This window comes from Chroicocephalus ridibundus, chromosome 1, assembly GCF_963924245.1.
Source record: "Chroicocephalus ridibundus chromosome 1, bChrRid1.1, whole genome shotgun sequence".
NCBI classification, from domain to species: domain Eukaryota; kingdom Metazoa; phylum Chordata; class Aves; order Charadriiformes; family Laridae; genus Chroicocephalus; species Chroicocephalus ridibundus.
In genome coordinates, this window is record NC_086284.1 from 73838188 (window position 1) to 73851361 (window position 13174).

The following is a 13174-nucleotide window of genomic DNA, read 5'->3' on the forward strand; positions in this document are numbered from 1 at the left end:
ACACAGCGGGAGGGAGAGGGACCTCATCTCAATCACCTTGTCTAGGTTTGCACTAGTTTCTAGTGTGGGTCTTTCAGAGCCTCTTCAGCTGCTGCTTTTGAAGTCGCCTTTTTCCCCATTTAAGAAAAGTGGCATGCTAACTGTTCACACAGAGGAATATATTTGCTGAAATTCAAGCAAGTATTTTACTAATTAGGTTGGGGTAAGCAGCTCAGTTTTGTGAATGCTGCTCAAGACATACTTGAAAGTAGCATTTTTAATTTTTATTCTGAAAAGAAAAAAGGACTCAAAGCATTACTTAACTAAGTGAGGCTATTTGTAATTATATTAATTATATTTTCATTGTCCCTTAGTGATCCCTACTTCAAGCCCGTTAACATACTATTCAATAGTTACCTGCTTCCTTAGAGCCTTTTAGCAAAGGTATTTTTAGACGTTCCACAATGGCAACCCACAAAAATAGCATCATCCTTTTCCCAGATTTTTGGGAAGGAAGAACATCCTTCCCCATTCAAGGAAATAATCAAGAATACGTCACAACCACAATGTTTGACAGCTGGGTTCTTAAACTTAAGAACTTCTTTTATTAGTGTAGTTTTCACAATTGCATAGTTTGCAAAAGAAAATTGTAACAGTTAAATGCAGTCTGCGCACTGGGACCATTCTACTCTAAACCAGTGACACACCCAGCCATGTGAATTTGTACCACACACCAACCATGCACTGAAAAGGTCCTTCTCAATGGCAAGTTTAAAGTCTAACAAACCAAAAAAATTCCGGTAAGTTATTAACATTCCATTGCCAAAGGAAGTTAGTTATTAAGTGTTCCTTTGTAATGGAGTCCACACAATTCCAATTTATTAAAATTCAGATTTTTCCAACAAAAAAAAAAAATAATGTGACAGAAGTAGTCTGATCAAACTGCTTATTGCAAGTTAAATTCTTGTAAATATTTTATATGCTAAAAATCCCGACTACATGAAAGATCAGTATCAATTTTGTCTCAGCTTGTGCTTTTGAAAAGTGTTTGTTGAGCTCCTCTCAACACGAGCTGTGAGTTACCAGGCGACTACCTGATGAGGGATGTGCACACTGTCATCCTAAGCAGGGCCCCACAGGGGAAGGAAGGGTAGGAGAACGCTGGGATTACAGACTGACTCCTGCTCATCACCAACATCATCAACCAAACGCCTTTTGAACTGGCTCAGTCCCGCGGTGTCAGATGACTCAGCAGCTCTGGTGCAGCATCCAGAGTCACCCCTCGCTTGCAGACAACCACTTTGCAGGTGCTTACCAGGACTCTGAGCAGCAGCTGGAGAAGAGATGCCGCCTCTAAACTCCTCCCAGCAGAGCCCATCTGGGAATTGCGACTCGCTAAACACCCGGCCTGCTGCTTCGGGAACACGGAGAGAGACATGAGCCACCAAGATCACCGCGTGCAGCACGAGGGGACGTGAAGCCAGAGGAAGAAACGCCTTTGTGAAACATGCCTACATTACTGTACCAAGCCCAGAGAGGGAAACCTCCACCTGGCATTTCCACGCCTGTCACAGCCCATGAAGTGACACTTTGTTTATTGAAGCAAACTGTAAAACAAATGGGCTACTATGTCCATCTCCTTTATTTGCGGCTCTGCGTTATAATGATTACAGGTCGACTTTCATGAACTGTACAAGCAGTAAAAGGCGGCCAACTATGCTTTACATCATTGTTTCACACAAAGCAAATACAGAAATATCCAATTGCCTACTTTTCTATTTAAAAAAATTTCTATAGGCACAAAGCAGAAGAATGTTGGAAAAGAGAATCAAGGGAAGAGGTATGCATAAATAAAGAAGTACTTCTTACATCAAAAACGTCCCAAGAATCACAAAGTCTGCAGAAGCTTGGTTAATCAAATACTGCAGTACTGATCTCATCAGTATAAAAGTGAAAGAGCTTTAGTTCTGTAATAAAAATTCAATTTATTTTATTTTATTTTGGAGAGAGGGAGGGCAAGAGGGTGGAAGGAAGGTGTAAGAGAAGGAAGGGCAAACTTTAAAACAGCAGCCAGTATTAGGAAGGGCAGTAGGAGAGGTGAACAGGCACATTGGAACCATGGGAACATGTAAATTGACCACTGTCAAACCAGTGTAAATTTCTTGGTTTCTCATGGAAAACATTTTATCCACATATTTTCCTCCCAAACATATATCCAACACTGTCTTCAATATAGGACTTTGTTGGTAACTTTTAGAACAGGAATAGCGCGTTTATTCCTGCCTCCCCATTGCTGTAAAGAATTATCTAGATGATTTCAAACACTTTCTTCAGCTCTACTATAAGCTGCCAGTCAGACTTCTGCATTTCATCCCTGAACCAGTCCTTCAGAGCGTCGATGGACTGACGGCTGATCTGTAACACACAAGACAAACCCATCAGGAACACACACGTGTGTATTAGTAATGGCAGCTTTTGGTGCGCTGGGTGCAATTTCTGAAGGAAGGGCACCGGTCTGCACAGTGGGGAAGCTCCTTCTAATCCCAGTTTTGCTACTGATCTGCTGCACAGCTCATCTCATCCGCTTCCCGTCCTTTCTCCTCACATCCCTTACCTGGTCTTCAGACACCGCAGCAGCACAGACTATCTCATGGCGAGGCAAGAGCCTGTGACCAGACAGGATCTCTCCCCTCCCCCAGGGCCCACGGCACCAGCACCACCTCCCAGTCCCTGTCACAGGCCCTGCATCTCTTCTGGAAAGCCCCTGTGGCTATTTGTCCCCCATTTGTGGGGACAAGCCCCCAGCACATGGGTAGCAGGGGGCATCTTACAACATGGTAACTAAAGCCACTGGGGATGTGGAGAGCTGTGGCTTTGCTTCTGACAGCAGAAAACTGAGCAAGAGATCATCTCCTCCTCCAAGCCCAGTGTTCCAGAATCGGAGCAACTGAAGTACTGCTATTTATTGCACAATTTCAAAACTAGGCAAACACAATCACGCCATAATGCCACGGAGGACTGCTAAGCTGCTCTGAGCACCAGCTCGTACATGCGTATGCAAATAGCTCATTTAGCATTTTACCCTCTCAGGTGCAGTAAGCTGCAAGGTATTTTTAGCTGCGATACATCATTCCTTCGGTCCTCGAGGGGCGCGACTACAAACCTCAAAACAAGGCTACGGAGAAACTCGGCTGAACAACGCCGCACACGAACCATGTCGAGCAGCTGTCAGTCTCCAACGGAAGGTTCCTAGTCTATGTTTTTCAGGCCTCATGCAACATTTCCTACCACTACATCATAAGCCCTCTCCAAAAAATGCAGGTTGCTCTTACCTTACTGACGAGGATATCTGTTGCTTCAAAATGTCGTCCATACATTTTCGGTGATTCACCAGGAATAGGTTCTATTTTAACGCATACTTCTTGGCCTTTCTTTGCAACCTCCACTGGCTTATGGTTTACTTCAATACTTGTAACTATTCCAATTTCAACAAACTGTAATAGAATGAAGCAGCTGTAATACACACCCACACCACCTCTGTGAACGCGCTCTTCTCCGAATTCCTGTTTCTATATACAGACTTGCTGGTAATGAAGTACTGCACTACGGGAGCGGCCACCTCAGAAAACACACTGCACTGTAAGCACATCGTACTGAAAACCGCTGCAACATCAACCCATCCCTAGCTCATCTGGGGAGCCACAGAGCCACAGCATGGCAGGGATTGGAAGGGACCTCTGGAGATCATCTAGTCCAACCCCCTGCCAGAGCAGGGTCACCTACAGCAGGTTACACAGGAACGCGTCCAGGCGGGTTTTGAATGTCTCCAGAGACAGAGACTCCACCACCTCTCTGGGCAGCCTCTTCCAGTGCTCTGCCACCCTCAAGGTAAAGAAGTTCCTCCTCATGGAAGTTCCATGGAACTTCCTATGCTCAAGTTTGTGCCCATTACCTCTTGTCCTGTCCCCGGGCACCACCGAAAGGAGCCTGGCCCCATCCCCCTGACACCCACCCTTTAAGTATTTATAAGTGTTGACAAGATCCCCCCTCATCTGTCTTTTTTCCAGACTGAAGAGACCCAAATCCCTCAGCCTTTCTTCATAACAGAGGTGTTCTAGTCCCCGCATCACCTTGGTAGCCCTTTGCTGTACCCTCTCCAGCAGTTCCCCATCCTTCTTGAACCGAGGAGCCCAGAACTGGACACAATACTCCAGGTGCAGCCTCACCAGGGCAGAGTAGAGGGGGAGGACAACCTCCCTCGACCTGCTTGCCAATTTGTTACCCTTTAAAATGTCAGGACTTGACTTCCCCCCTTATCAGCTACCAGGAGTGACAATTTTGCTCATTACTTCATATCACAATACAGAAATTGCAGGGCCCTGGGGCAGTCCGGAGGCTGTGCCCCATGGCAGGACTCAGCCCTGCTCCAGTGCAGAACAGGAAGATGGCTGATTACCAGGAAAGACACTCGATCTACAAGTCTGAATCCCATCTCCTACCAAAACTCAGTACACCAGGGAAAGGCATGCAAGCGTTTCCTGCTGCATCACCCCAGGAAGTAGCAGGTAGGTCAAACAGCCCCTGGGAAGAGGCGCTTACTTACGTTTTTGCTAGGTACACACATGGGCGTCCCCTGCTTCACCTGGCCAGCTTCCACCACTACACCCATCACTATTGGGTCACGAGAGTTGAAAATGAACTGAGGGAGTATTTTCATCTTGCAAGGAAATACTGCTATATGCCTGGAAGATGACAAAGAAAAGGCATTTTGAAATAGGTGTACACAACATTAACAGTTCCGCCTTCTCCCGCACTTCTTGGGCATTTATTCCAGGAGCGTCACGTGGGGAGAAATCGAGCAGGAAAAATCCTCTTTTCCCAGTCTCGCTAGTTCTAGTCAGTACTTGATTGTCAAGAAGTACAGGGAACAATAATCAGGCATGGCTGGCATGGATTTTATTTTGACTGGCTTGGCCAATCAACTAAGACCAAGACCAAAGGAATAATAATTTCACAGTATAATTATAGTCTCAGAAGAGCACAGGAATAGAAATATTATTGTCTCAACCCATCACAGGGACTCAAAAAATACAAGGCTTTTGTTGTAGAGTGAACAAATATGTTCAAACGCTGAGGCATACAGGCTCAAATTGGGATCAATATGAAATAAAATACATTTTCATTTATTTTGTCTGTCCTTACTTCATTGAGGATCAGCCAATGACACAGATTCCAAAAATTAATTTTGCGTCCCTATAAGTTCTTAAATGATTGCATATTCATGTTACTGCTGGCAGAATTAAGCCCTATACACTGGAATTGCATAAATATGAAGCAACGGAATCCAAATTATTTCAGTTTTGTTTTCTTCACTCTGCAAGACTAACCCCATCTGTCACAAACTAGGAACAGAAGCCAAGTGCACAAAGCAAACCATGGTGAGAACGCTCCATATGACACGATAGCTTTAGCTAAATCTTACAACTGCTCTCACCGTAGTGAGCCTAATCCCACATGTAAACAATTACACTGGAGTTATTGTCCTATCCTCTTTCTCCTTTCCTTCCTTCCCATCAGAACTACACGCTAAATAATAATATGGAAGCAAGAAGTTAAACGCAATTTCATTTATAATAAGGCAATTAAGACTGTTATTTGGGAAGCATCCAGAATGGGATCGCTCTTACTTACTTGAATTCCTCTTGTTTCTGCTTTTTGTAGTCTTGTCTATACTTTGTGAAGGCATCAAATAAATGATAAATTATTTCAGCACTAAAAATTCGAACTCCTAAACTATCGGCCATTTCCTGTGCATCCCGTTCAATCCTCACATCAAACGCTAGAATGACTGCGTATCTGTAAGTAAAAATAAGTCAAACAGTTTACGAGATGGCCCACAGAACCCGAGCTAAGGAGGGGGCCTCCCTGAAACACCCCTGCGTGTTTATCAACGTCGTTAAGCACAGAAGTTACTTACTGTGGGTCATGCTCCAACATCACTGATGCCTTCATAACGTCTTTTTTATGGACAGGACCTATATTAATTCCTGAATACTGTTGAAGAGGAAAGCCACACAAATCAGTCACTAATCTTTCTGAGTTGAAAGGAAACAGTTACCAACTAAACTGCAGAAACACCAGCATCAGATACAGCACAGAAGTACTTACTGGCACTTCTGATGTTTTAAGAAATTCAAGTAATGCTTCTAAAGAGCCTAACGTAGAAGCCTGGACATAAACACCTTTCTCTTCTAATTTGATTGCATTCAGTGTTTGCTTCAGTTCGTGTATTAGTTCATCCTTTATCAAAAATAAAAAGGAGAGAGGAAAAAAAGCAAGTTTTAGTTCTATTGCTATTTATGGCTCAAGGTACCAAGTATTTCTGTTCATGAGCTGCTGACAGGATGTGACGGCCACACTGGTAGGTACCAACTCACAGGCTTGCAGCACAGGTCATGCCCTGCCCCGGGAGACACTGCTGCTTGCGTCTGGCATTGGCAGAGTCTGAACTGAACCAGACTCAAGGATTTTGCAAGAAGGCGATCACGTAACAGAAAGCAGATGCCCATCTTGGGAATTAGTAACATTTCTCTACAGACTACACATTGCTCTCGCCAGCGCTCCAAGTTTCCACTGGTGAGACTGAGCGAACACACACACCCCACGGCATGTGGCAACAGCTTTGGTTGCCTAACTGAGGATCAGCAACAAAAAGCAGACACCCCTAAAAGGTGGTGGATCCTTAAAAACTGGAAAGGGCTCTGAACACTCTTTAGGTCTAGGTACAAAACACAGGATACAAGACAAGCAGGGCCATCTTCCTTCTTGCAGAGAATTTAAAAAAAAAACACCAAAACCAAGACCACTTTTTGAGATCCCATGCCTTTTAAACCCAAACACTCAGTCTTTGCCTCTGCCAGATGAATGGGTGCTGCCATTACTTTAAGCCATCACATATCTACTACTCGTACGCTTTACATAAATACTCATGTGTACCCAGAAACAAGGTCGGTATTTGGAGGACCTAAAAGGTTTACCTCCCTTTAGAGGCAAAGAGAAGTAGACAGAAGGGTAAGTAAAATTATGGTTACAAGTAAACTATCAACATATGAGTTTCCTTTTTAAACTAACTTCCTGACTTTGGAGAACAGGAGCATCTCGTCTCAATTTTGGTTTGAAGATAGCCATGTTCTTTCCTCTGCCATTTTTGAAGTCTAAGTCACAACAGAAGTTTACTACAGAGGCCTCAGATCAGCTTTGCAATTAAGACAGTTTGAAGAACTCCACTAGTAGATATTTGCCTAATATAATTTAATTGAAATATATGCATCAATTACTACAAGTACCAAATCACTAATTAACATATAGTCAAGCTACGCTATGATACTTGTTTTCAAGCCTTATTCTACCAGCGGGCACACCCCAGCAAAATATCAGGGAAAAGCTAAGGGCCAAGATACTAAAAACATCACCACACTAACACTTCATCGCATGGACACGCGGCTACAGCACGTTACTGTAACAGTTTTTAGAACACAACCAAAAAAAGCAAGTTACTTGCATACTGAGCTCTCAACATTTGAATGAGCTTCATCACCAGAGAACTCTGTTACCCTCTGTTTATGTGTCTTATTTCAAACATTAGCCATCTCACCTTGAGGACTGGGACTTCATCCTCCTTATAAGCTACAAGCAGCGGCAAACCAGCCAATGTTTTTTCCAAATCCTTCCCGAGAATCTTCACACCTTGAGCAGCAACGACCTCTTTGTGCTTTTCATACTGGTTCTGAAAAGGAGAACACACAGCAGCAGAGAGTTCATGGAGATGCTACGCAGCAACATGAAGCAGCGCTGAGCAGCTAAAGAACTCGCCACCAGCCAGCACAGCAGAGAGCACGACAGCAAAGTCCAGCAGCTCCCATCTTTCATCGGTGATTTTCTCTACTTTGCATTTGTACGTTTCAGTCTGCTCCTCCCCCTTCAGATACCCACCCCCACCGAGGGGGCAGGGCAGGGGGAATCATCTAAAAACAGAGGAGGCCAAAAAGGAACGCATTCTAAAAGAGAGCAAGCAGCATTAGGCAGCTGCTCACTAAAAAAAAAAAAAAGAAAACCACAAATTCAGGCCCATAGGGAAGTAAGGGGAAGATGCCAACAGCTCAACTAAAGCACTAAAGCTTGGCTGATACATCCCAAGGCTCTGTGCAGGGAAGAACTGTCTCGTTCTCCCACTGGAGACCTCCCATCCAGCCTTCTCATGTACACAGTTCCATGCTTGATTTCCCAGGTGCTCCTCCCCACCCAGGGGAACCTCAAAGATCTCTCCCCACCCAAGGCATCACAGAAGCAGTTATTTCTGAAGACCTTTAAATCAACGTTGGAGGGATTTTCTGGTTTGTTTCCTCATTTCTTTTGTTTAGGAGATGTCCCAGCCTTTTCTTGAAGCTGGAACGCAGCTTCGTTCCTCAGTAAGCACTTCGTTCCTGCAGGCCTCTCTTCTTTAGCCCTCCACCCCAAAATCTGGGTGTTATTTCAAGGCCTACAATTCCCCATGGACAGGCTGAATCAAAATGTATCCTCGTTGCCTGCTTCATAAAAACCAAACAGCTCCCCTAGATCCACTTCGCCAGCTAAAGGTTCCCAAATCCTGTGTCCATCATGGTGCTGGTACCCTATACCCCATCTCCCACCAAAGTGCAAAAACTCATCTGAAGATCTCATTGAGAGGAACCTGTGATCTGTTACGTTGCTATTCAGTCCCACAAAAAAAACCCTTCAGTCTCATAAGAGTTTCACACGCCGGTTTATCTGCTGCTTTAAATAACGGGAAGCAAATAGACGGAAATGCTTTCACTTCATTCCTCACGGTACCAGGATATATTCAACCCTGATTAGGACCCTGACACTAGTTTTCCACCTCTAAACCAAACATGTAAAGCTTGTCCTATTACATTCACCTAGTATGGTTTTCTTTGCCTTAAGCAAAACTGTGCAGAAACTTACTCCTTCCCCTTTTAACAGGAAAATCAGAGCAGGTCTTTTCATCACCTTTGAAATGTACGTTTTAATATTAATGTATGTATTAATGTATTTATAAGCCTTTCGTTTCTGTGGCTCTCCTCCTCCTTTCATAGAAAGCAATACAGGCAGGACCTCAAATTCAGTGTCTCTCCTTATTCTATCAAGACTAGGGCAGCAAAACCTCCAACGACGCTTGAAAATGACAAAAGGCTGCAAATTCTACGGACGTCTTGGTCATCACCACTTACCAACTACTATTAGAAACTCACTAGTTCACTTTTCTCATATCTAAGTGTATCTGATTTTTGTTATTAAAAAAACACTTTTACTAATAGTATACGCTTTAACTCAGGAGTCACTGTACTAGTACACTCCAATTTCCATTTAAGATGGGTATCTCCCTCTCACACATAGCCACACGTTTGAATCCCTTATTAAAGCGTACACATCTTAATCCTCACTGCAAGGCAACTCCTTCATCCTTTTTTTTTTTGCCACAGTTAGAACAGACACACCAATAGGTATAGACAAGTATGTTCACAAAAACACTAGATGTGCACCATTTTATCCTTTAAGTCATCCTCAGATACTGCTAATATAACTGCATTCCACTACGTTCTCTTTTTTTTTTTTTAAACTTGATTGTTTTTTTTCTGGTCCTCAATCTTCTCTAAGTGTCAATACACGAACCAGTTTCCATACCTTAACTCGTAGCTCCTTCATAGGAGGAGGCAGCAGAAGACCTCTAATCTGAGTTACTATAGGACCTTCTACCCCAGGAACAATGATCGTGTCTCCTTCTCTCAGGCGTCCATTGATCAGAATAACATCTATGGTAGTGCCCATGCCTGGCAGTGCTTTAACCTGAATGAACAGGAAAAGCAAGTTACTCCCTATTTAAGTACTTTAAACACACCTTTTTTATCAGGAAGAAGGGGGCAGGGAAGGGAGAAATTTCTAGGTGAATTTAAAAGAACAGCTGCTGAATTACCTCCATGACTTGAGCTCTCAGCTCCTGACACTCAGCCAGTCTCTTGGTCAGCATAGTTTGCGTTAGCTCAACGAGAAGAGCTATCAGACTTCCCATGCCATCCCCTGTGTGAGCAGAGGTAGGTACAAGAGAAACAAAAGTGCGGGGATCCTTATTCTCATAAAACAAGGCAGCGTTCAAGCCCTGGAATCAGGATTAATAGTTATACAGGGGAAAAAAAAAATATATATATATATACACGCATCAGTATTAACAATAACATTCAACCCCAGTCAATTACTATTGCATTTTTTAATTCCTGGTTGTAAAAAAAAAAAAAAATGCTGTTACTGACAGTATGCTATGGAACACGAAGCCTCAACCCACTCTTGGAAGCAGTACGGGATAACTCTACAATGCTAATTGCCACATCTAGCTTCTAGACAGCATTCTATGTCGCCAACAGAAGTTCCCAGAACCGATGTGATTCATGCCCTGCCAGCAGCCAAGGGAACAAGAGACAGATGGGATTCTCTCAGGCGATTCCCAAAAACAGAAAGAATAGGGATTAAAAACTTAATCTGCTATTCACGACTCCATTGACCACACACAGCAATTAGCTGCTACTTTTCTCCAAACTAGCACTCTAAGGATAGAGGAGTTAAAAGAGATTAATTTAACAACAACAAAGTTCGGTTTATGAGGGGTAAACACCGATGGGTCAGAAGAGACAGTTCTCTTGATATTTCAAGTGTTTTGTGGAAAGAAAAAAAAAAAAAACAAACAAAACCACCCACCCACCATCTTTACTATCACTTTTGTTAACCAAAGAACCATGAATATACCAACCTACCTGTTTCGCAAATTCCACTATGATAGCTTTTGCACGTTCTTCAAATTCATCTTTTGTATTCTTTTTCTGCTTCTTTAAAGTGACGGCTACGTCTGTATCTGGACTTTTTTTCCAGTCGTATAACCTATCAATCTTGAAAACACAGTAATATGTCATCTTACGCAGCTTACTAAAGGGCATCTTTATGCTTATGCCACATCATCCAAGAGAAATACTTTACCAGCCAATGTAGCTAGCCACCTATTTGCTCCAGTATCAAATTAAATCTTTTTATTTGCTTTAGCTGCTATATTTATCTCTGTTTATGTATTTACCCGATGTTGGCCAGTATTTCATGATAGCAATATTACTTCAGATTTTAAAAATTCAAGCTATAATAATCTAGGTTCGTATGGGAGAAGTTTATATACATTAATTACATCAAGTAAGACTTTTCAACATGAAGCTTGTCTTTTATCAGAAAATGCACACAAATCCATATTAGTAGGTGCCAGAAAAAAAAACCAAAAAACGAACAAAACCACACACACAACCCAAGTGCAACTTCCAGAAGCATGAACCATATCCAGAAGCTACATTAAGGTTAAGAAACTTATTAGTAAGGTCTCTGAGAAGAACTGACAGATTGTTCTGCAAAACTCCTGTAAAGCTGTTGGGATATCAAGGACACGAAAAAATGCAACAGAGGGGATGTAAGAACCCCCGCTTCAGACTTTACACAAACAATTCAAGTTCATGGAAGAAACCAGAAAGTTGTCAGATGCCAAATACGCTATCAGAGTAGAAAACCACACTATGAGAGTGAAAAGCTATCTTACCTTGTTGAGAGCTACTATAAAAGGGCATTTCTTAGATTTCAACAGATTTATTGATTCAATTGTCTGTGGCTCCAAACCATGCATGATGTCAACTACGAGTATAGCAATATCACAAAGTGAGCTTCCTCTATTTCTTAGATTGCTGTGGCATTAAAAGAGAAAAAATAAGTAAAAATCGCTCATGTAGCAACAGAACGTTAATGAAAACACCAAATACAATGTCATACAACATTTGACCAACAAAAAGCTAAAGCTGATCAAGTAATTATTTTTCCCTCAAAAATGTAAGCTATATCAAAAAAAAATATTCAAATCGCACTGTGTAAATTCCATTTAACAGAATACATTAGAGTATATGTAAGCAAAAATAAGAAAATATTATTATCCCGAGTTTCCCAATTATTATATATTTATACAAGTTAAGATATGTTCTGATTTTTTTCTGAGTGAGAACTGAGGTTACAGTGGAACACAGGAGTGCAAAATCTAAACAAGACATTTCATTATACAATACTACATAAACGCTAAGATATCCGACATCTTTGGTGCCAAACAAACCCTGGCTAGAAGATGAAGAGCTGTAAGTGGTATGATGCCAAGGAACTGATCAGAACATGACCTAGTGCCCTAAGACCTGTCATTTCAATGCTTGCAGAGGTTTATGTTTAAGAATGTCACATCAGAGTCTTAATCCTTCTGTTTGGGGATTCCACCCAAGCACTACCTCAGTGAATACAGATGCACATACCATGTTTTAAACTTAAAAGCTGATTTAGTGGCTTGCCTGTGTGCCGCTGGTGTTCCTAGACAGCATATGAGCTCTGCTAAGAACCAGCCGACTTGTGCAATTAGTAACTTCCAGTCTTATGAACTCAGTTATCTTAACTGGGACACTATGAACGGGAGGCCAGAACATAAGTTTTCTTTTTTTATAGCAGAGTACTTCGGTCACCTGAAATCCTCACCTTTTCTTCTCCAGCTACCTTCCTGCTTCCATCTTTCCTCTTACACTAACTAGTAAGAAAAAAGTTATTTACGTGCTTTTTCAGATACTCATGGCTCAATTGGCATGAAGACAGAAAATTAATCTGATACAAAAGGGCAGCAATTAACCAAATAAAAAGCACCCGCAAAGTAAGCAAATCCACTTATTCCCCTACTTTAGCTTTTGAGTTGCTGTTTGGGTTTTTTTTTAAAGGGAGAAGAAGCACAAAGGATTAGGCAAAGACCTAGCACTTCGTTAAAAATATATCCAGATGCTTTAGCCATCACTTCTGGGAAGTACTATATTGTGAGAAAACATTACCTGAAAGACTCATGTCCTGGAGTGTCGATTATCAGCATGCCTGGAATTTTTATGTTCTCTCTGTCAAACTAACATTCCAAAATATTAGCCATCTTGTAAAATTACACAAGAAGAAAAATAAAAAAACCCTCTAAGAGCTGGCAGCCTTCACCTCAAAAATCCAGATACATATTTTAAGAAATGCCAGCACCCTCCATAAACCAAATCAGTCAAAGCTCATTTCAATA

At 42.1% G+C, this 13174-nt stretch overlaps 1 protein-coding gene across 2 annotated transcripts in view; it reads right to left on the minus strand.

The window, feature by feature from the left end:
- Window positions 1–1603: 1603 nt before the first annotated feature.
- The window catches only part of EIF5B (eukaryotic translation initiation factor 5B), a 38499-nt gene continuing 26928 nt past the window's right edge, over window positions 1604–13174 (minus strand). For both annotated transcript variants that reach the window (XM_063339641.1, XM_063339636.1), the window contains exons 13-24: window positions 12948–13015; window positions 11642–11783; window positions 10824–10955; window positions 9992–10174; window positions 9703–9864; window positions 7634–7765; window positions 6148–6279; window positions 5957–6033; window positions 5671–5835; window positions 4583–4721; window positions 3312–3473; window positions 1604–2394 (exon numbers count right to left, since the gene is read on the minus strand). In XM_063339641.1, the coding sequence (XP_063195711.1) occupies window positions 2287–2394; window positions 3312–3473; window positions 4583–4721; window positions 5671–5835; window positions 5957–6033; window positions 6148–6279; window positions 7634–7765; window positions 9703–9864; window positions 9992–10174; window positions 10824–10955; window positions 11642–11783; window positions 12948–13015 (1602 nt within the window). In that variant the 3' untranslated portion in view covers window positions 1604–2286. The remainder of the gene's footprint in view (window positions 2395–3311; window positions 3474–4582; window positions 4722–5670; window positions 5836–5956; window positions 6034–6147; window positions 6280–7633; window positions 7766–9702; window positions 9865–9991; window positions 10175–10823; window positions 10956–11641; window positions 11784–12947; window positions 13016–13174) is intronic.